The 24,965-nt window shown below is 38.9% G+C and overlaps 1 protein-coding gene across 1 annotated transcript in view; it reads right to left on the bottom strand.

The window, feature by feature from the left end:
• Positions 1-24,727, bottom strand: part of LOC122060029 (increased DNA methylation 1-like) — a 28,940-nt gene extending 4,213 nt beyond the window's left edge. The window contains exons 1-6 of the mRNA XM_042623163.1: positions 23,968-24,727; positions 19,024-22,741; positions 11,786-11,909; positions 10,293-10,378; positions 2,099-2,340; positions 459-545 (exon numbers count right to left, since the gene is read on the bottom strand). Coding sequence (XP_042479097.1) covers positions 459-545; positions 2,099-2,340; positions 10,293-10,378; positions 11,786-11,909; positions 19,024-22,593 — 4,109 coding nt within the window. The 5' untranslated portion in view covers positions 22,594-22,741; positions 23,968-24,727. The remainder of the gene's footprint in view (positions 1-458; positions 546-2,098; positions 2,341-10,292; positions 10,379-11,785; positions 11,910-19,023; positions 22,742-23,967) is intronic.
• Between the last annotated feature and the right edge of the window lie 238 nt (positions 24,728-24,965).

The following is a 24,965-nucleotide window of genomic DNA, read 5'->3' as shown; positions in this document are numbered from 1 at the left end:
TTTTTTTTTTCTGGTGGTGGGGGGCGCGGAGTGTAAATTCATATAGCTTTGTAGAGGGCTCTTATGTACTGTTTACAGTTTGTACAGCATCCTGAGTGCACAGGATCCTCTTCTTTGGCATTTTCTTAATATAATTCTTACCTGTGCTTTCAAAAAGAAAAATAAAAACAATTTTATTTTTAAAACCTTAACATAGTGCAAAGTGTTCAAGTTTTCTTTCGTTGGACCTCTAGTTTATCATTTCCGTGACTATCATACTTTATATTATCATCCATTTGCAGCAGTTGATTTCCATCTAGGACACAAGGTTAGGTCACTAACTTTCCCTATCTAACCAAGTAATTACCCAAGACTAATTTATTATTAATCCCAGTTTATGCCTCATTTCACCTAAGAACTCTCAAAGGTCAAATTTATCACATTCAATAACTACAGGAAACTCTTCTTGAAAACAGTACCTGATAGACGCCACAGATATAAGCTCATCTCCCTTCTCCAGCACCACAGTATAAAAGCCCTCATAATTCAAACGTGCAAAATTTGACCTGAAGATCAAGTAGAAAACAAAATTTCACTCTGCTAGTTGAAAAGAAAAATCAACAATTACATGCATGAGTACATATACATACACATATACACATATTTGGCTTAGAAACCTGTCAAAAAATGTGCGGTTTTGAAGGTCAAAGTTAATAGAAGGTAAAATAATAATATTTATGCAGTTCGTATGATGAATCCCACCAGTACTGATCAACAGCAGTAACGACTTCTGACAAGGCTTCTTGCCAACTCAAATGGAAATATGAAGGTGTTTTAGAAAATACGCAATGTATATGTAACAACGATTATTAACAACCAGCAATGCTGATATGGTTCTGGTTCAACGTTACTTCTGCCAGTGTGATACAACCTCAGGGATAAGAAAATGTTGGGATAATACACCAACCAAAAGAAAAGAGTAAAGGAGATGGCACCATGAAAATTTGTCCTTCTGAAATAGATTAGATGACATTTGGAAACAAGCATTGGTAGATATTAAAAGAAAATTCAGGACACACTCCAGTACAAAGGAAGAATAGTAACCTAGATCAACAGACTTGATTCTTCAAGTCTTGAGCTAAAATCAGAAGGATAGCAGTTCAGTTAACCACACCTAAGAGAAAAAATCAAGGGTGTGAATGACAGAGGCTCGGTGTCTGTCGATCTCCTGTGGCATTGTGTCAATTGGCGCACACCAACTGAAGATGAAACCAACTCCAGTCACAATGGCTACTCACATGGTGACCAAGAGCTTCAGAGCCTGCAGAATTTCCGAGATGGAGAAAAGGATGAAATTGGAATATGGTTGTCAAGGCGGCACCTAGGCGCCTTGCTGGTCGTCTTAACTTTTGCCCCCCTTGACCGCCTTGGTTCATCTAGGTGTCGTGACAACTATGAAATGGATCCACTACTTTAAACAAGGTGTATGCCTAAAGAACATGGTCAAGAAAAAACGCCTCAAGGTGCATCCTTAAAGGATAACACAGGAGACAAGCAGATTCTATTACCGGCATATCTAAGGAACGATAGATTTTTTCCCCCCTTTTGTAAGCTTCTTAGACTAAAAATTAGTTTTCACAACAAATTTGGCATTACAAAACCCTCCTTATGTTCTACTCCACATACAATATCTACAGAAAAAAATAGTAGTGTGACTTTTTTCTTATCCCAACATCAAATAATTTATGCATCCAGCCATACACCTCCTTAAAAAAAAAAATCAAAGAACATACGATCACTTCATTGCTAACAAATTTTTTTTGGGTGAAACACACTTAACCCCCTTAAGTTTCAGATAACTAGAGAAATTTCCGAATGTGCTTCAAAGAATTCACCAACACAACTGACATAGTTGGGATTTTGCTATAAAGTGGATAGAAAAACGAGAAACTACAATATTCAGAAGGAAAAAAAGGGTCTTAAATCAGTTTCAATTTGATTTTTTACACCCTTTCTTTCCATAGAAGACAGTAAAAAGTAATATTAAGTATCCGATTCTCATATAAATGAAGGGAAATCAGGGAAGGGGGGCAATTATTTTACTAGTAGAAATACCCACCCCCAGTTGTACAATGCATGAGGAATCATATCTATGCCTGTTCTTGGATCCACCATTGAAAGAAAGCATTCTTCCATAATTGTAAGAGCAACAGCTAGTTTTGAGTTGCATTCAGCCATCAGCGCACATCTTTGTACAGAACGAATTTTCTGGTCACCATCAATACATCTCAGAAGGGTCCAAGAAAAGCCATCTGCAATATGGTTTAAGACGCCAACGCGAGAACGAAGACCTGAGTAGACCTGCAAACACAAATTAATTTATTACTTTCAAGATGCAAATCAAGATGATAGAATAATTAGATTGGACATGACAGAATAACTCCCAGATGTAAATTACAGTTGACCACATCTAGGCATACCAAACGAAAACAAATAATGCACTTCATATTCTTTTGGAACAGCTATTTCCAGTTCTCAATTCCTGGTTTTTGCTACTTTCAGGCTATAGATTCCATTTCAATGAATGGGTACTTCTTCACTCTCTGGAATTAGCAAAAGGGGAATTGAAATAGCCATTATACATAATAAGACTAGTATCATGAACCATACCGGAACCATATCAGAAGCCTAACAGACCACGATAATGGCACCCACTCCATAAGTACTAGTGCATTTCTTGCTTTCTCTTCCCCTACAACTGCCGTGCCAACTCCCATATGTGTATTTTCCTCTTTTCAAAAGATCAGTCACTCTTCTAGAGTCATACTTCTTGATGGTTCCTCTACTCAGCTGCCCACATCTAGTTGTGTTTCCTTACCTTCTCTTGCTACTTTAAATTCTGTCCTTCATGTGCCCCACCTACCTTTAATTCTATCTCTGTTAATCAACTTACTAAGTCATTGAACTATTCTACTACCTTTTACCCTACTGGTTGTGTCTTTTAGGATCTCAAACCAAGGATGACGATTGAAAAGAGGGTGTGAGAAGGACTGCTTCTATTATTTTGATGGCCCACTCCTATCACTTCTGCTACTTTCAGTGCGTCTTCTTCTTCAGTGGCATTACCAGGTGGGACATATTTCTCTCTCCTATCACCTGCATATGGTTCCAATTACAAGACTATTTCTCAACTTTAGTGTGAGGCGTGTGAACTTGGAAAACACCATTGAACCTCGTTCCCTTCTCATGATGCTTCTAGGAGTCACTTTGTTTTCTTTATTTCATTCTGATGTCTGGGGTCCTTATCGTGCCAAGAGTCATTTTGGTTCTTCATATTCTTCTACCTTTATAGACGATCATTCTCAAATGACATGGTTATTTATGTTAAAGTATCAATCTGAATTTGTCTATTTTCAATAATGAAATAAGGCTCAGTTTGGTGTGTCCAAGTTTTTCTCTCTGATAATGCTTTAGAATATACTCGAGGTGAAATATCTGATTTTTGTTCTAATGGTGGGAATGTTTCATATGCATGTTCCAATTAATGCTTGTTATTTGATAAATCATATGCCATCTACTGTTCTTGACAATCAATTCTTTTTTTCTGTGGTTTTCCCAATCATCTCCTTTTGGATAACCACCATCAGTGTTTGGATGTACAAACTTTGTTCATATTCTTTGTCCTGATCTTAACAAATTGTCTCTGCGTGCCACTAGTGTGTTTCTTGGGTATGCTTGCGCTCAAAAAGGTTATTGGTGTCATGATCCTATGAAGTGTCAGCAATTTGAAAGTGTTGATGTCACCTTCTTTGAAACTACACCGTATTTTCTGATGAGATTGTAGTATGGATATGGACCTTTTAGTCCTCTGCCTATCCCTGTTGTTATTCCTCTTACTAATCCAACTACTACTTCACAACCAGTGCCATTGCAGGTGTATAAGCACCATCCCAAGCCAGCTTCACCAGTTCCAGCCAATCCTGTTACTGCCCTCTACTTGATCAGACTCTTTTCCTGGGGATTCTTCTACCTCTACTGACTTTCCGGTTGCTCCTCGTAAAGGTACTCAAACTTGTACAAAAAATGTCTAATATTAAATATCATATTTCTATGTTTTTTACTATCTCCCATCCATAGTTGTCAAGGCAGCGGCTTGAGATATTGTTCATAAATAAGCAAATACCCCCTATTTAAATCCAATAAAAATAGCTTAAAAACCAAATTCCAAAAGAATAAAAAGTCAGCCACCCAGTCCATGAACAAAAACTGGATTTTTTGTTGTTGGAGTGATCTTCAACTTTCAAATGCTAAGGTTTTTCTCAATTTTGAAAATTTTATACAACTTATCATGGTAAAACATTGCTAAAAACCATAAACCCGGTAAAATTATCTTTTGTCTTATTGTTCATAAAATTATTTTCATTCAGCCGACTTTAACAGCATTCGTGCACTTTAAAATAAGTTTGACCAGAACATAATTTTGTCATTACAACGCAGATATAAGTAATTTTAGACCTTTTAGAAGACTGTTTTGTGTTATACCTAATGCAAAAAGTCTCATGTAAAAATAAAATCATTTGACTAGTCAAACTTAGTATAGAACAAGAGCAATTTTTTATGGCTTAATGTGATTTTTTTACGATTTGATGTGGCTTAATGTTGAATTTTGATGACTTGATGTGGCTTAATGTTGGTTTTTTATGATACAAGATATATGTAGCATACTGAATAATGTTAAAAAAGAGGGAAAGTAAAAAATGACACTTGGTCGCCTTGTATAAGGCAGGCACCTTGTCGCCTAAACACTTAGGCAGCCCTACAATGCCTTGGTTCCCTTGCCGCCATGGCAACTATGCTCCCATCTTCCTCCTTCACTTTGCAACTTTGCCTCGTCCCCATATACCTTTTATGTGCTTAACAATTATCCAGAACCATTGTCGCATCCTGGTTGGAAGGATGCTATGGATGTAGAGATGGATGCCTTGTTGAATCGTCAAAACATGGTATGTGACTGAATTACCCCAAGGTAAGAAGCTTTCGTGTGGTGTCCATGGGTGTACACTATCAAAAAAAATTTCTAATGGGTCTGTTGAATGGCTAAAAGCACGCTTGGTTGCCAAAGGTTACATTCAGACTTATGGAGTTGATTACTTTGAAACCTTTTTCCCTGGTGGCTCATCTTAACTCTATTTGTGTGCTTAGATCCTTGGTTGTTAATCTTGATTGGCCTTTGTTTCAGCTTGATATAAAAAATGTATTTTCTCTATGGTTATCTCGAGAAGAAGGTATATATGGAGCAACCTCCTAGGTATGTTAACAAGGGGGAGAATGCATCAAATGTTTTCCGTCTTCACAAAGCTATTATGGGTCGAAACAATCCCCTTGTGCTTGATTTGATAAATTTAATAAGGTTATTAGTGGTTATTGGTTCACACATTGCTTACTTGATCACTCTATATTTATTCATCATCATGGTGCCAAGGTCATTATGATTGTCATGTATGTTGATGATTATATCATCTCAAATAACGACTCCTCTGGGATTGAAGATGTCAATTGTTGAGGCATATTTACATCAACGTTTTCAGATGAAGGATCCAGGGCATAGTTGTCATGGAGTCGCCTAGGCGGCGATTTGGCATCCCGACGGAAATCCGAGGGCATGGCAATACGCAGATTTATGGGAGTCACGATTGACGGCCGCCAGGGTCGTATAGGTGTCGCCAAGGCAGCGCCATGGACACCCTCGCACGCCTATTATACTAATCGATCGCTTTTTGTTTTTTTTTTTTTTTTAGGTGAAATACAAAAGAGAACAATTTCTCAAATTGAAAGTCGAAAACCCTCGAAGCTGACCTGCAACTACTGACATTCTCCTTCTTTGGCATCGGCAATGAACCTAAACCCTCGAAGTTGACCTGCGACTGCTGACCTTCTCCTTCTCTGGCAACTGACATCCTCCTTCTTCGGCAGTGAACCTGATTACCTAAACCTTCGAAGTTTCCGCCTGCGACTGACGTCCTCCTTCTCCTTCTCCTTCTCCGGCAGCAAAACCAAGGTAAGGGGCCTCCTGCGACGTCTTTCTCCTTCTCCTTCTTCGTCTTCTTCATCTTACTCTTCTCTGCTTCTCTTTCTTCTTATTCTTCAGTCCTCTCCTCTTTCTTCGTTTTCTGCTTCTTATTCTTCTTCTTCTCTGCTACTCTGCTGCTCTGCTTCTCTTTCTCCTTCTCTGTTCCTGACTTCCTTCTTCTCTCCTCCTACGTCTTCTGATTCTTCTGATTCTTCTACTTCTTCTTCTCCTTCTTTTTCTCTACTTCTCTCTCCTTCTTCTTCTTCAATTCTTCCCCTTCTTTGTTCCTTCTTCTCTTCTTCTCTCCTTCTCATTTCTCTCCTCCTTCGTCTTTTCCTACTGAATTATTCTTCTTCTTCTTCTCTGCTTCTCTTTCTCCTTCTTTTCTGCTTCTCTTTCTCCTTCTTCTTTAGTTCTTCTCCTTCTCTCTTCCTCCTTCTATGATTAATGTTTCATAACAGCATAAATAGAATTATAGAAATATAGAATTAGTTCTTAATCGAAGTATTGGATTGCTTCTTTTACTGCCTTATTTTAATCCTTTCTTGGATCACTTGTTAAGTTTCTTCTGACTACTGATTTGAATTTTTTTTGGATTTTGATGTTGTTCTAATGGTTTTTGGTTAACATATATGTTAATGTTACTGATTAACAACTGTTTATATCTTTACAACTTGTATAGTTGTATACTTAAATACTTAATGTTAATGTTACTGTTTTATATGTTATAGGGTATATATTCTAGGCTTGTAGCATGCTAAGTAACTTTAAAAAATAGGGAAAATAAAAAAGTAGCATACTAAATAATTTTAGAAAATAGAAAAAATAAAAAATGACACACGGGCAATTTGACCGCCATGGCAATGCCAAAACGGGCGATTCATCGCCAAATCGATTAGCCACCTCTCCACTGCCTTGGATCGATTTGACGCCGTGACAACTATGATTCATGGATGCACATATACTTTTTGGAATTGACATTTTTCATAGTTAAAAAGGTGTTACTACAATCCTCATCGAAAACTTGGGGCATGTGGTGATAAAGAATTTGTGGTTAAAAATATGTACAAGCTTATTTATCTGAATGTTACTTGAACGAATATTTCATTCGTTGTTGGTGTTAATAATCAATTATAGAAAATCCTAAGCAGGCTCACTGGGATGCTACATGTCGCATCTTAAAATATCTTAAAGGAGCACCTAGAAAGGTCTTATTTATCAGTGTCATGGTCATACTGATATTGTGGGTTACTCTAATGCTAACAAGGCTGGTGTTGATGGTGATCGTAGATCTACCACTAAGACCATGTTCGTTGGTAGTAATCTTGTTACCTAGAGGAGTAAGAAGCAGACTACAGTGGCTCGGTCGAGTGTAGAGGCTGAATATAGGGCTATGGCACATACTGCAACTGAACTAATGTGGTTGAAATATCTTGTTCAGAAGCTTGGGTTTTCAGTCACTAAATATATGGAGATGTATTGTGATAATTAAGCTGCTATTTATCTTGCTAGTAAACTACTTTTCCATGAGTGGACTAAACATATTGAGGTCAGCTAACATTTTTTAAGGGATTTTGTTATGAAGAAATAGATTTCTACTCCATTTGTTAACTCTGGCAATCACCTTGGCGATATGTTCACTAAGGCATTTCTTAGGCTAGCGATCTTAATGGTCGTTCCAAGCTGGGCATGGGAGATATCAAATATATATTGATGTAGATGGATCAAACCACCCAAAGAACCAGCCCAGATCTGACCTATTCTGGGCCAGCTGTGCAGGCAGGCTTTCAGCCTTTTGGAACCAATGAATCGGTCTCTATGTGGCCTATCAGCCCCAGCTGGATCCTCTAGAAGTTTCCATATTTAGCACTATTGATCCAGCTGTACAGAACTCCAAGTTTCCCTTCTTGTTTCCATTCTTGGATCCCTCTACAGCAGGCCATTCTTACCCATCTAGCAGCAGTTTCCCCAGCCCAGATTTGACAGCTATGTGGCTTCCTTTCTTGGTACTTCAGGCCAGCTCAGCAGCAGCCCACCTTCCACCAATCATGTATGGGTTGGTCTCCAAGTTTGTCTTCCAAAAGATTCATACGGCTGTTCTTTATTTGGTGGAAAAGCAATCTCAAGAAGGAAGCTCCAGCAGCCATCTAATTGGCCAGTTAGCATAGGAGTTAGTTTCCTATTATGTTAGTCAATAAGTTCCCTATTTGCAACTAGGGCGAGTTTTCCTTTTTGAGTTCAGTTTTAGTTTCTAAATTACTCCTACTTAGTTAGCAAGTTAGAGTTCAAGTTAGGAAGTTTATTTACAGCTTTTAGTTTCCTATTTTAGATTTCAGCTTTGTAAGATATAAAAGCCACCCATCAATTGTAATAGTTAGAAGTTGGTTAATGAAATTTTTTAGTGTTGATTGATTCTGCCCAGATTTTCATCCGTAAGTCCAATTCCAGTACCTTCAATCAAAGATTCAGCCCCACCTGGGCATCCAGCTGCCAGCCATTCTTCTCCCTACAGACCAGAGAACCTAATTTCTGGGTTGATTTCTGCCATCACTTTGCTGCACCTATGCATTTGGAGGGTAAACTGAACTGATATAAGACTCTATTCGACCAGGTATTCCAGCCCTTTGGTTCCCTATTGAGTTAGATAACAGAATGTGTTCGTTTCAGCCCTGTTTCCCAGATTTTTGCTTTGGATATGTGAATCAGATCTGAGTTCTGAGTTGAGTATAATCAACTGGGGTCGTTCACTTTAGTGAACCAGCCTAACATTATATATGCTCCAGCTTAAGGGACAGTGTTAAATATTATAGCGTAGGGGGATTATGTTGTGCCATTATTATTGATTGGGTTTAGTTGTATCATAGTTGTCAAGGCGTCGCCTAGGCATCCAGACGACTTAGTCGCCTTCAATGGGGCACCTTCCATGGAATCCTTGGTCGCCTTGCATTTAGACATCCCCTCAAATGCCTTGGGTTTTCCTAGACGCTGTGAAAACTATGGTTATAGTTAAGTTATACTGTCCTTACTTGTAATTTGCAAATTATTAAGGTATAAGTCTATGGACCCAGGCTCATGTTAGGTCATTCTCAATCCTGTTCTCTGTCTCTTCTCTCTTCTCTGCTCCTTTCTTCTCCATCAAGTTCTCTCTCTCCTCTCTCCCTTTCTTCTTCTTCTTCTCCCTCTTCTTCCTCTTTGCTGTTTTCCTGGTTCTTATATTGTTACACTGCCAATACAGGTAAATCAGAGGACTTTTTTAGTGGAAATAAGCCATGGATTGGGTTACATCTGTTTGAGCCTTTGGTCCATAGGGTATTCATTGTGATAGGCAACTCTAATGAACCTAAACTAAGGGTAGGTGCTAAAACTACGAGTTTAGCCAAAGTAGGATTAGTTTAGTCCAAATTTTGGGGTTATCTGAGTCAGTCTTGTGTTAATAGGAGTGCCAAATACTAGTCTGTTTTGACTATTCCAAGCAGTAGTTTGAATTCCAAATTAGTTTAGAAGTATTAGAGGGTCAGTTTATGAATTATATACATATATAGATGAAGCAGCCTATGGTCTCCTCACCCACTAATTTATGAGTGATATTATTGAATTTTTCTTCAAGATTTGGTGCTGTTGATTCATGGTGTGGTTGGATGGATTATCACGGATTTCCATCAGTGCTAAGATGGACACATCACTGGTTTTGATCTCAGATCTCTGATAAATTATGCAGGCTGGTAGTACTCTTCTAGGAAGTCCTCGCCCAGAGTTTGGCATCATTCTGATTAGTCTGCTGCAAGCCTGCAAGTTATATAATTCTCTCTAGTTCTCTAATTTCTCTGTACTGGTGATCCCGAGGTTTTCTGCTAGTCAATTCAGTTATGGTTTGCGACTGGTTATTGCATCGGCGGCCCTAGTTTTAAAAAGAGTCCCCAAGAAGAATGCTCTGCAGCAATGCCGTGCAACTGCCCCTCCACTAAGAAACCTAAAAATCACAATAATAATTTCAAGAAAGGGGGAGGGGAAGAAGAGTTGCACCAGATTTGGCCAGGTCCCAAAAACGAGGAGCCAGTACTAGGTCCACCAAAGGGCAGTTTCCAAGGCATTTATCTAGTTCATATTGTCAATCCTCAATCTTCACGTTCCATAGCATATTTTCTATATTTGAACCATAAACTCAAACCAAAATATATATATATATACACATATATATAACCACCCTTAACTCAAATTTGAATCATGAAACATGCAGACATACCTCCTTACAGTTCCCCCCACAAAACCATGTACCAGAAACTATGTCTTCTTTACGCACATCACTTTCTTTTACACATGCATTATGATCTGTTCAAGAGAATCATTATTATCAGGGAAAACAGATCTCCAAAAACATATCAGGGGGAATAGCATACAAAGAATTACCAAAATTTCTACTTCATCAGTACTCTAATGTATAATGTATTTCCTGTGGGATTGCACAAAAAAAATCAAAAGGAAACAGGTTTAACTTGTTGGGAACTAGTAGGAAAAGGAAGGGGAAGATAAATCCCATAATTAATGTTTTAACCAGAGCAATGATCAATCAGAGGCATGGCCAGTCCAAACAAGTGATCAGTTGGTTGACCCCACTCATTTAGTAATGTCTACCAGTCCCAAAAAAAAAATTATCAAATGATTCCATTCTAGATCCAGCTAGTAGGTTTAACCCGATGGATTTCTCATTCATATAGTCACACAGCTCATTGAACAGGCCAGATTTTATGCATATCCATCTTTCAGATCAGGTCATACCATTTAGGCTTGGAACTATTGACGCAGTACAACTGCCTGTACTGCCCATACAATATGGCCCAGGCTCTAAAACATCGATTTTGACAACATGTCACCCTTTCTACATTTGACTGACACCATCCAATGTTGGTCCAAACATCAATAGAGAACAAGCTTGCTTTGCTTATGAGTCATGAAAGTGCACGTGTTGAAACCGAAAGGGAAGTCATCTAAGATTTCTTTTCCACACAGAATCAACGTTCAAAAAACACCATGGTTGTGAAAAAGAAGAAATGTGTGAGCTTGAATTAAACATTGTGATGGATAACTTTCAATAGAAAGCCCCTTGAGACCCTCCACTCATTAATTTATAATCAAATTTTAAAGGACCGAGTTTTCCAAAGGCCCCAGTGAATTGGCGCAACCCCAAACAACAGGGGGGAGAGAGGGGAGCCCCATCATTCAGACACCAGTGTGAATGAAAACTTTTTCCAATTTTAAATGATACATACATTCAATCTTTTCTCTGTGTTTGGGAGGGGGTGCCAAAATGACATTTTTATACCACCCAAAATATGTAGAGAATATCTATTAGGGTGTGAGGGAGGAGAGAAAAAAACACATCAATTGAAGATAAAAACAATGGGCCAAAAGGAGCAATGACCATGAAAAAGGATCAAAGTATATATATATATATATATATTCCTTAAAATAAGGTAAAATGGATGTTATCATGTGAAGCTTGGTAAATAATGGAGTGACGTATCTGAAGCCGATATATGTGTTGTGTGTAAGTTTTCCTGTTATAATGCCATCTGCATTATGTGTTTCCTCATTGTGGCATCAATGGACCTATTTAACCAGATTTTCCATGAACTAAAATCCAAATAAAAAATCTTTGGAGGTACTTGTAACCAATTTCAAGTCCTTGGAAGGCATTCAGGAGATACATCATAACAGACAAAAAGGAAAAGAAGTTACATTTATACTCGCATTGTGAGCATCTTAGTCCAACGAAGGAACTTGAAGCCTCAGTATCATTGACCACATCTCCACAAATTCGACAGGTGCAATATGGGCAATACCAACTTCCTTCAGGGAGCTCCTGAAGTTAAACAAAAATCTACAATAAGAAGATGCTCATTTGCTTCTGCAAGAATATCACCCAAATCCTAAACTCATATTAACAAAAAGAAGTCTCAATAAAGTGGGAAACAAAAGTCCCTGTAGTATTAATCAACAAAAACAGATGTCACCCAAGAATACACAAAAATAAGTTACATATATCAAAAAGTGAGTGCTAACAAGAAACAAAAGCAGAAGACCAACTAATAGAGCAGCTAAAAGCAGTATATAATTCAGAAACAGTAACAGAAATGAAGAGAAATGGAAGTTCCAGTGAATCAGAACTTTTCTCCTGGATGCATTTGTAAATACATTCATGTATTGTCATAAGTATTTGAAACAAAAGATTTACCATCTCCAAACCATAGGAGGCTAATCAATGGAACCACACATTGAACATGCTATTAAAATTTCAGTCAGTCATGCAGAAATCTTAATCTCAGAAAATGTGAAATTGTGTTCTAAAACATAGTATCCAGTATCCACCATTTTCATAAGGTAAAAAGTTATTTAGGTGAAAACCCCTAGACAGGGATCTTCAAACCAGAGGCTGATGGGACAACATTCTTGCCATGTGGAGTCTGATATGTACAATCTCACCATTGGATAGAGCACACCTCGGATTGTCTATATTTCAAATTTTGTCTCAACTACATGGACGACCATTTAGTGACACTTTACTATTGCAGGTCCAGTCCAAAAACTAGGTGTATTTTAATTTCTAGAGGACATGGGTATTTAATTCTTTGAGTTTTATTTGTAATGGGCTGAATTATAAGGCCCAAAAGCGGGGTTCCAAAGGGTGTATGAAAAATATATTTTAACTAATTGTGGGGGCCCTTAGAGATTAGTTTAGGATTCAATTAATAGTGGTTGTTATAGAGATTATGGGCCATACCTTAGCTGTAGAATTTTATCTTGAGTAGTGTCCTATCAGGTTGAGTTTCTGTTTTGGGGCTTTTAGTAGTTTAGCACGAGTCCTAAAGTTAGTTTCTTATTTTGGGGAACTAGATATTAAGAGGATTCTATTTTTTATCACTTTATCCCTCCTATCTTTTCTCTTCCTTCTCTTCTTTATTCTTTCTTTCTTTCCCCATCACAAGCTGCTGGAATATCAAAACCAGCATGCTTTTAGTCAAGAAACCAGATTTGTGTACAACCATGATACTCCCTACAACTACTGACCACTGAGGACCAAGTGTGGTGGGAAGTTGGTTAGGTCGGGCATTACTTGATTCACCTCCAACTACGTTGCCTGAAAAGCTTCGAGGCAAAGAAGGTAGGACAGATCTATGTTTGCACAGAGGAGTCATTAGTTGGAGGGAAGCAGGTGCTCCAAGGGGTAGAGCCGTAGAGGCATAGTTGCCTAGGCAGCTCCTTGGCGTCCAGGCAGAAATCTAAGGTCAAAGCGGTAGGGCGCCTAACAGAGTTACAAGAGTCGAGAAAAGCGACCACCTTGGTCACCTAGACATCGCCTAGGCAACACCGTTGGCACGCCTTGTTGCCAAGGCGATCATTTTATTTTGTGTTTTTTCAAATTAATTTTTTTATTGGGAAAATTACGCCCCGCCCCCCCGGTACTTTGCCAAAATTACAAGTGGGTCCAAGTGTTCAAAGGAATTACGCCTACCTCCCCTGGCGTTTCTAAGATTCTTACAATTAGGTCTAATCTGTTAGTCCCAGTTAATTTGGGACTGTTAATTGATGACATCGCCTAATATCATACCATCTAATGCCCAAAATTCCCTTTTTTAAGAGATGAAATTACCTATATGCCCTTCCATCAAAAACAAAACAAAAGAGGGCCGAAGAGATTGTCTTCTACCTATGCTTCTTCAACCTCTGTTTTCTTCAACCTTTAAATGAATTTGGCGAAGTTGATAAGAGTGAAGAGCAATGTCGAATAGACACCACAGCTTCCACGTTTCCATTTGATAAAAATGTATATCCTTGGAACTTCATCCTCTGGCGTCATCTTCTACATCCGCGCAAGAATTCAGAAATCATAGTACTCAATTTTCTTTGTTTCAACCTGGACTGAAATATCTGTTTGCAGAATCTTACTAAAATCTTCTTCACTAATCGTTTCTCGAGTTCCTGTGCTGTTGGATTTGATTCCATTGTTTTCCTAAAAGATAAGTACAGATTTTAGGGTTCATGGGATTTGAGTTCTTGAGAGATGAGATCGGTTACCCCTTTTCTCAACTTAGGGTTCATCAGGAGGGGAATGATGGTAGATGGGTTTCTTCCCAGTGAAAGAGGGTTTATGGGATTTGAGTTCTTGGGGTTAATTATGAACTTTAATGGGTGGGTTCTTGTTGATCACTCTCTCTCTCTGGTTCTGTTATTGTTACTGGGGGCTTGTTGCCCATTCTGTTCATCTCTGTGGTAATATGTGCTTCAGCTTTTAATATGTATCAATTAGTTGAAATTTCTCTCTCTAAACTTTAAACAGACTGGACAGATTTATATTACACTACATCATTGGTATAGTTGGAACAAACTACTTAAAAATCGAAACCACATGCAATCTTGGGAACCTATAGTAAGTGGTGTGGGGCAGTTGATGCAAATTTCTGTGCAATTACAAAGGTCTTTGACAGAAGTAGATTTTAAAGGAAACGTTGTGAAAGTTGGGCATTTGGGAATGGGATCCCAACCCAGTGGCCCATGTGGGAGCTCATCTAATGCTCTGTTTTTTTCTGGGTTTTTGTTTTGGTTGCTGGGACAACTGCAGAGAGTGGGAAAAGGGCATTGGAGTTGCTGAGTTTGAGCAAAGAAAGTTCAGCTCATTGGAGATGTAAGGCTCCCTTCTCCACCTGAGATTAGGAGGCTGGTGAGTGCTTGTCGCACAGAGCTTTCATTCCCAACGGCAACGTTTGGGGATTTGGGTGTTTGCAATAGGAACAAAAGGGTATAATGGTCCCACCCTATTAAGTTATTTTTTTCCATTGAAGGGTAATATGGCCTTTTGAGGTTTAAAACTAAAAGCATACTAACACCGTCAAAGCCAGGGGAGGGGGTCGTAATTCCTTCAAACCCTTGGATCCACGTGTAATTTCGGAAAAGTACAGGGGAAGGGGGTGTAATTTTCCCTTTTTTATTTTATTTCCTTATACAAATCTAAAGTGTACCCTGCTACAAGGAATCAAGGCTATAAGTTGGGGGGAAAAGGGGGTTTCAGCCATTCTACGCTGAAACAGAAATCCTCAAGCTCCTCTTGTGCTACTCCAGCTCCGTAAGGCTCCTCTTGCTACTCGAGCTCTGGCAAACACTCCTCCTCCTACTCCAGCTCTGGAAAGGTTTCTTTCTTCCTCCTTGTTGCAATTTTCATGTTCTTCTTATTATTTCTCCTTGCTGCGATGTTTTTTTTTCCTTCTGTTTTTTAATTTCCCCCCTCCTTCCTTCTTCGACTAGTTAGTTCTTCTTCTTGTCTTCTATTTTGTTATCCTTTTACTGTTACCCTGTCCTGGCGTGATTTGGGGCCAGCAAGAAAGATATGGATCTCTCTCAGTTCTTCATCAACCTATTTCAAAGTTTGGGCTTGAATCAGCAGTTAGGGGCGGTCTCTAGTTGTTTCCACCCCCCCTTGATTTTTCCCTTCTTTCTTTCTTCACTGTTGAAGAAGTGTTGATCGATTCCTTTTTTTTTTTTTTTTTTTTTTAATATTCTTCCTCTTATTTCCTCTTTTTTCCCCCTTAGTTTCTTCTTCCTTTTTCCCTTTTATTTTTTACAATGTTACTGCCTGCTGCTTCTTTTTTTTCTTTTTTCCCCCTTTTGTTACCGCCTGCGTATTCACTATGCAGTTTTAACACTGAGTGTCGATGATCCATTCACTGGTGGTATATTTGGAACTGTGGATGACAAAATTGTGATTTTCATAAATTACACTTGATCAATAAAATGGTATCTCTTATTCGTTGCTCATTAAGCTTATCATAATTACTCTAAATCTCTAATTAGTACAGCATGTCTTGCCTAGTGACAACTGCCAAAATTATTTCTGTTAAATATCATTAATTTTCCTTCAAAAACAAATTCTTTCAGTGTACTGTCACTGGGAAAGATGGTTTAGGATGTAATCAGTCAGATGACTAAGATTGCTTAATGGTAAATAGAACAATGTAGAAAAAGATGGGGGAAAAATAAAATTTGGGCACCCTGGCCACCTAGGTGCCCCTTCACCGCCTTGGGTCGCCTTGACAACTATGGGTACAGGTGTAGAGCAACCGACTCAACCATAACTAATGAGCTATTCTGGCACGACCTAGAGAAGGTCACCACATTACTTGAACTCATGGTGAAGTTATTGAGGATGGTCAACTCTGAGAAGCCTACCCTACCACACTTGTATACAGCAATGGAGATGATGACCATGTGGCAGCGGCATAACCATGTGGTAGTAGGAGCTACAGTTCAAGATTGTGGGGAGAGGCAGCTTATACATCCATTGCATAAGGCTGGTGAGTTTTTAATTTTTGGTTTATACTACCTAAGTCAAATTACTTTCCATTAAAAACTTCATAAGCATTGACAAGTGCTTTATGTTATTTTTAACATACTATCTAAATCCCAAGTAGCAATACACCATCACCATCTGATGGTGGTGATGTTGGCAATGGTAGTGATGGAGATAGATTTGCAAGCCTTCAAGAGGAGTATGACCAGGCAAAGTTAGAGCCAGAGTCGGAGCCTATCTGATTCACAAGAAGACTCAGTTTGATCATGCTACCCAGGATGCCAACCATGGTGCACATGCCCCCACACGTGCAAGTTATTCCAATGGCCCACGCAGAGGCATACCAAATGAGGAGCAACATAGAGATAGATGGTTCTTCCTTATCTAGTACATGTAGAGGCCTCGGTCTGGAGGTAGTAGTGGATATGGTGGGTATGAACAGCCGAGACAGTGGCATGCACCATTATGCACTATTAATGATGATCAGTCACAAGGTAGCTTCTTTGTGGATAAAATCTTCTCATTCCCAGGCCACCCAGCAACCCTATCAGCCTAATCCACCAAGCAGCTACAGTGGAGGCACATTTGCATCATCTTGCCAACCTGATGATCTATATCCGAGGCTAGGGTACCTAGAGTATGTTGATGATGAGACGTATCAAGCTGTTGTGATGGACTTTGAGCACTTCTTCCAACATTCCATGACATGACCTTATATGATCGAGTCAGAGGAACAGTTTCATCAGCGGCAGCAATCTTCATCATCTTTTGAGCCCACCGGGAAATTTGTGGTCTTTGAAATAGAGTAGGAGACAAGGAGGAAGGTCAGGGGACTTTTGAGTTTCACCTTTGAAGTGGGTTGACTGATTGTACACTTACGAAATTGAGATGTAATATTTTGACATTTAATGATATTAAATGATTTTTGTCCAATTGTGACTCGCAATTGCATTTTTATTTTTCATTTATTTTTCTAACATAGTTGTCAAGGCATCACCTAGTTGTCGCCTCGGCGACGGCTAGGTGTCCAGGCGGTTTGCTTGGGGCCTAGGCGACAGTCACCTTGTTGTACTGCATGTCGCGTTGGGTTTTATTCCTTATTTATGCCAATTTCGTTTTTTATATTTGTTATTTCATTTACTTAAATTATTATTCATAAATAAGCAAATACCCCATATTTGAATCCAATAAAAATAGTTTAAAAATCAAATGCCGAAAGGATAATAAGTCAACCCCCTAATCCAAGAACAAAAACTGGATTTTGGTTATAGGAGCGATTTTCAACTTTTAAATGCTGGAGTTTTCCTCAATTATGAAAATTTTATAAATTCTATCATATTAAAACATTGCTAAAAACCAAAAGTCCGGTAAAATAATCTTTTATTTTGATATCCATAAAATTTTCATTCAATTTAACAGCATTTGCGCACTTGAAAATAAGTTTGTTCGGAGCATAACTTTGTCGTTACAACTCAGATTTAAGTAGTCTTAGACTTCTTGGAAAGCTGGTTTTATGTTATAACTAATACAAAAAGTCTCATGTAAAAATAAAATCATTTGACCAATCAAACTTATTATAGAACAAGAGCATTTCTCTAAATGGTGATTTTTTATAACTTAATATGACTTAATATTAATTTTGTATGATTTAATATGGCTAAATGTTAATTTTTAATGACTTGATGTTGCTTAATCTTGATTTTTTTATGATACAAGGTATATATATAGCTTACTAAATAATGTTAGAAAATAAGAAAAATAAAAATAACACTTGGTCGTCTTGTTCACCTTAAGGCAGGCGACTTCTCACATAAGCGCTTAGACAACCCTCCACCGCCTTGGTTCGCCTTGTCGCCGTGACAACTATGTTTTTCTATATATGTATTCTACTACTACATTATGTGTAACATAGGATATCTTTGAGAAATATATAAGCAAAGAAAGGAGTACACTGCCAACCTAGGGTTCCAAACCAAACTAACATTTTGATTGTGTATTTTAACAATCAAAAGGTCTCATTGTGTTTAGGGTTCTTAATTAGGGTCATTGTGAAGTTTCAGCCCAAAATATTGCCATTTGACCTCTGAAAAGGTCAAACAAAACCATCCACCAAATCCTGCAGGATTTTTGCCAAGTTTTTGTCAATATCTGAAATATTTCGGTTTCGACAAGGGTTTCGCCCTGGTCAAAACCGACTTTAACTTGAAAGGTTAACTCTCATCATTGTGAAAATAAAACACAGTAAATTGGTGCAAGGTACATTTTCTCTTTCCTTAGCCACCATTCTTCTGCCCAAAAATAATGAAAGCAAAGGCAAGAAACACTGGTTTCAAAGGACACAAACAGGTCCTTTAAACCCCATGCTAAACTAGAACCATGAAACACTCCAGTTGCACTCTAAACATAATTCATTAGAGACAGACAATAGGTGCACAAACAGTAGAAACAATGGATTTTTGGATACTGTAGAGTGTAGAACGGAATTCTTTCATGGCACCAAAGATGAAATGAAATAAAGTACGTGCACATCATTAATTGCTTAAACAGCATTCACTAAACAAGGTATGTGACTGAAGGAAAAAATACAAAGAAAAAGCATACACATTGCAAATGTATAAATTTTGCAAAGACAAACCTGTGCAGAAAAGCAGGCCTGATGAAGAGTAGATGGGCAGTTATCACAACATATCAACTCACCCCCATCACCACAAAGTCCACATGTATCATCATTTTGATCCATTTCATCAACTTGAGTTGCTCGTGTCCCACCTTTTCTGGCCTTGTATTCAGCTGACCAAGCTTGAAGCTGGCATAAGGTGAATGGCATACCAGACTCCATGAAAAGGTTCAAGCACGGCTTATATAGCTTGAAACCAGCATGAACTTTGAATTCAGAAACAGAAAGCACCTTATTGCAACACTTACAACAAATACCATCTCTAGTAATCCAGCCATCCTTGACCACAGTATCATCCTTTTGTCTCCGGTACTGGACCACATCACTAACAGACACAACACCTGCATCAATCAACCAGGATAGCACCGTTCTTTTCCCCATGGACAACAACTTGCCATCCATGTGCTTCCCACCTTTCCCTGGGCTTCTTGGAAGCAACTTGCAACTGATCCTCTGACTCTTAAGCTTCCTCAAAGAGTTTGAGTTACAGAACTTCCATTCGGTGGACTGTTTGGACCCAAAATCCTTGGGCTTAATTATGGCAGAAATCAAAAGGTCATCATCCTCAATATGACTCCAACGCAATCTCTTCCGTCCATTTTTATCTTTAAATTCAGATTTTCTTGCCTTGCCAATTTTCCTGGAATACTGGGATTCATGAGACCCATTCTTCATCAGCAAGGGGGCTGCATCAGTATCATTCTCCAAGAGAATCTTCTTTCGACCTTTTCTATCAAGAGTTACCACAGATAATTTCCGAGAGTCATTGCACTTGTGCTGCAACTTCTTAGTTCTGGATTTCTTTGCACTTTGATGCTGGGAAGAGCTGATGGACAAGGATTTCTTGAGGCCTCCATCGATACTTGCTTCACCTTTTTGGCATTTCTGGCTTTCACTGAACTGTGAACGAGTTCTAACTCTTTGATCATTTTGTGACTTAACCTTCTGAGGAGTGGACAAACTTAATTCCCCATTGTGGTTGTATAATTCAGACGATTTTATTTCGGATATCCTTTTAGACTTTCTCGGTGCCTTCTTTAATGGACCAGCATCTGTTGCTGCCAAAGTTTCATGCTCCTTCTCAAGTTTTGTAGCTTCAACTGCCTTGTAGCTTTCCTCTTCTAGATGTCCAGACAGTTGTAGTCCTTCTGTTGGAACCTCCCTTTCAGATAAATATGTTTCTTCTTGGCAAGGTGAAGAATCCAAATTACTCTTCTCTTTTTCAACCTCATCAAGACAAGGATCTTTCCTGCCAGGGCTTCTCTGACATACAATAGATAGATTTTCATGAGGCACAGATCCTCCATCAACAGTTTCAAACATGCTTTCGTGAGAACGCCCCTTTCCCTCACTGTGCAGCAAAATTCCATGGCAAAACTTGCCCTGAGGGTTAAGAAACAGTTTCTGCGGCTCAACTGCAGACTGCTCACACTGTTGACTACAATGAAGTTCAAGATTTTCAATTTCAGAACTTGGTTGATCAAGGACTGAGAAACCTTCATTGTCATCTTTCTGATTACAATCATAAGGGACCCCTCTAACCACTGTCTCTACAAATTTTGAAATCGAGGGAGTAGAACGTGTGCATGTATCAACCTGCACAGATGAGTTGTTTGAGTCACAAGAAGATATTGAATGGCCCAACCGGTCATGCAGAGATCCTTGCAGGTTCTCCTTACCTACCTTATCCAATGCTGTATCCTTTTTCAGACCATATCCATCTAATACAATTTCCTTTCCCACTTTCTTTCCAGAACTCTGCCCGTCAGAGCTGGTGATACTGGGGTTGCTATCTTGCTGAGAGAAAACATTTCCATCCTTCCCAACCAATGTATCTATATTTCCAAAAGTGATTGGAACATCATGCAAGTGGTTTTCAGAATATATACATGAGATATCAGACACACAAACTGGTAAAGAGCTCAGATGCAAGCTGCCCATTTGGTGCCCAAAGGTTAGAACATGCTGATTTCTACTTCCCTTTGCAGTTTTTGCTCCCACAACCATACCCTCTGCATCAGTAAGATAAATTGATGCACCTTTCAAAGTTTTAATCGCCCCTCCGTGATCCTGTTCACCATAAACTGAGAAATTTCCATTGCTACTCTGCTCATTGACAGTGCCCTTCGTCCAGGTAACAATATCAGCACCTCCAATGGCCAGAGAAGATCCATGAGGTTGATTATCCACCTGGACACATGCCTGACCCTCAACAAACTGGGTCCTAACCCCATCGAAATTGTTTGGATCGATGAATAAAGCACTTTTAGTTGCTTTAATAAGTTTTCCCTGTCTGAGTGCACCAATCTTTTTGTTAATATACACTACAGTAACAAAGGGATCTAAAATATTCCATAGACGAGCCAACGAGGCAGAAGTTTCTATTTGATCCATCTCTTTTTCAATTTTCACTAATGTATCTGATAAGTCAGACCAGAATTCTCTGATACCAAACCACTGCTTCTCATAATTCTCCTGCATCAAACTGTATCTATCAGCTAGCAACCTCTCACCACATGACCACCAAGCTTTCTGGAATGCACGCAGTCGCTCCCCCTCAGGTGATATATAAACTGGAGCCAATGTATTCCTATCCTTCCTTATCCGCGTTGAAAGACCCCAGCCTGAAGCCTTAAGCAAATGCTCGACAAGATTACGGAGACATGGACGGAGATCCTTCACAGAATTAACATTCTGTGGAACAATATCTATGTCAGATTTTAGGGGCCTTTCTCCGGCTGTGATGGACGAATCTGAAATAGAAAGCTTAGTTCTAAAGTTCTCCTGAGAAACAAATGAAGAAGGCATACTTTCAATACTTTCAATAAATTCCTTCCCATCCTTTCCATCCTTTACAGTAGATGCTTCACACTTGGAAGCACCAGGTTCATCAATGTCACCTCCACATTCCACATTTTGCTGCTTCAGAAGATAACAACTTGACATAACACCCTGACCTGAAGATTCAACTAACTGGCATGTCATTGTTTGACCAACATGGTGTGAACCTGGAGAGGAGATACAAGAACCACCTTCATTTCTTGTTCCAATCTGAATCTTGTTCCCCACATCAGGTGAACATTCAGTTGAGATTTTATCCCCCACAACAAAGAGTTCATTGATTGACCCTTTCATTTGCATAGCATTTACATCATGGGAATTTAATCCAACTGAAGAAGCTAAGTTATCCTGAAGACATCCTGATTCAGCAATTCTTCCAACTTGGTAATGGCATTCCTTCACACGCCTAGCATTCTCATTTGCAGTGCAGGATTCCTCTACAAACAAATCTTTTGTGAATAATTGACTTGTCAGGAGTGAGTTCTCACTATTTGAATTCAACAGTATACTTTGCTGCTTACAGCCCTCGGCTTCAAAATTGATAGCTCCAGTAACAAGACACCTCTTACTGGTGTAACCCTTCTCATTTCCACAAAAAACATCCATAAAAATATGTCGTTCATCGTTTGACCCTTCGAAGGCATCATCATTTAGACCCTCAATTTCTTCGTTAAATAACATCTTCATCGAATCTTGCAAGCCAACTTCAGTTACGTTGTTCTCATTCTTTCTTAAACAAGAAGGATAAAGATGAAGTGTATCCAAGAAGCTAATTTCCCCTCAATATTAAACAAAGCTCAGCAATCCACAATTCACCAAGGGAGAACAAAAATCTCTGTTTGCAAATCAACAGAAAAAAGCCCATTAAGCCTTGTCAAGTGAAAACGCCAACCTGATGTCATCGAGCAATTGCAGAAATATCTACTACCAGAAAAAAAAAATAGAATAAAAGGGGAAAAGGAAAGGAAAGGAGAGACAGAAATGAGAGGAAGGGAAGTGAAAAGCATTCCGAAACCCCAGGCAGACATTCCTCTCCTTACATCTGTTCTCAGAATCATATTTACCGAGTCCCATTGCCAACAAACCCACTGACATACCAGATAACATGCGCAATTCTCTACGATGGGCCCAAGGAAAAACTCAAAACCAACTTCCAAGTTCCAACACCCACATTGACAAAAACTATGGCTCCATTTGATTGCAAGGGGATTTGAAGGGAAGGGAAGTCAAAATTTTCAAACTTACAAAGGAAACTTTTGTAATCATTACGCAACAAAATTGTATAAACTACTTAAATTTCTTACCATATTTAGTAATGATACTTGTTAGATGTAATGTTTATTTTACCTTTCAATTCCAAAGGATTGAAGTAAAGTGAAATTTAGTAACCAAATATGGAATGATTTAGAGTTAGTGACATTACCATGAGGTAATACAAAAGTTTCTTTATTAGGTTTGAAAATTTCACTTCCCTTCAATTACCCTTGGAACCAAACGGAGCTTATGCCAACATAAAAATCCCAGTTTTTAGTGAACTAAGTTTTAGCTTTTTTCATCCTCCAGCGAAAAAGATAAGAACATGCTCTCGTGTAAGGAAAAAAAACAAAAAAGAATCTGAAAAACCCTGCCAAAGTATAGCATTGGAATCACACACCAGTAACACCCCAATTTCACAGACATATCAGCACTTAGATTCCACTCCCCTAACTCACCGACCCAAAAAATGGAGGAGCCAAAAGTGGACTTCCCCTTCCAGTACCTTAGCACCCTAAATTTCACACAGCTATATCAGTATTCACATTCAAATTTTTTCATTGAAAAAAACAACAAAATTCCAGAAATAAAACAGACGATCCCGGAATTCCACCCTAGCAATGAAAATGGAAATCATTTTTACTGAAACAATAGTCAAGCTCCATTGGAAGCCTACATTTCGCAGACCAAAGCACTCAAGGCGATCAAAAACATATCTCAAAACTAGAATAACTATTTCGAACGGTAGATTAAGGAATTAAAGATATATGAACGTAAAAAATCAAGGGAGAAGCAAAGAACACTAACCTCGAGAATGCCGATTCAAGTCCCAGAGCGATAGAACCACAGAGATTGTGGGTAAAACTAGGGTTTCTTCTCTTTGGAAGACAGATCCGTTTCGTAGAACAAAGAGGACAGATGGAGAAGAATCATTGTGCATAGAAAACCCTTCCTTTGGCTTCATCGCCCCTTAAAAGGAACGACAACCCACTTGTAAATACAATGAAATGGGAAGGCTTTGGCTTTAGCTTTGGCTTGGGCTTTGGCAAACGGAAATAATGTGCGCAACGAAACTTCCCTCTTTCTCCCTTCTTTCCACCCGCACCCTCCATGTACTTTTGGACCCTTCTCTCTCTCTCTCTCTCTCTCTCTCTCTCTCAAGATGGCCCCATTTTAAAAGTGGGTTTTAGCTCAATGTATAAAAGATGGTTGGGTTTAAGCTTTTACTTCCTTGTTTAACGCTCCTCTTGTGCCCTTCTACCTGTCTCCCTCTCTCTCTTGTAATTCTAGAGATGCCAAGGTTTGAACTTTGAATTGAATGAAATGGGAAAAGGAATACTCTTTTCTTTGTAACTGAAGAGGGCTTAGCTGCCACTCGTGCTTGAGACTTCGTACCGTTTTGTCGCTTTTTGCAGGTGAAGGGAACAGAGGAAGAGTGTCCATGCATCGCCTTGTCTGTGATTCTCTCCTGGGTGTGAAGTTGTTGACACGATGAGCGGCGGTGCTTCGTCCTACACCATTAGAAAACCCAATGGAAGGTGATTAAAGCCTCTCGGCCCCCCATCTTTACCTTGTCTTTGCTTAGTATTCTAAAGATTTAACAAGTTCTGTTCTTGTGCTGTGACACAGTGGAGGTATTGAGGAGAGAGAGGCGTAGGGGACTGGTTCATTTATAAACACTTCATAGATTTTTATAATATTTCCATTCTGGGCCAATCTAATGTAAAGAAAGAAAGGGTAGGGGTAGATTTCTAAACCCAAAAAAAAAAAAAAGGGTAGGAGAAGACATAATTGGAGTCAGCCGA

The sequence above is a fragment of the Macadamia integrifolia genome, chromosome 13 (genome assembly GCF_013358625.1).
Source record: "Macadamia integrifolia cultivar HAES 741 chromosome 13, SCU_Mint_v3, whole genome shotgun sequence".
NCBI classification, from domain to species: Eukaryota; Viridiplantae; Streptophyta; class Magnoliopsida; order Proteales; family Proteaceae; genus Macadamia; species Macadamia integrifolia.
This window is presented reverse-complemented; position numbering and strand designations above follow the sequence as displayed.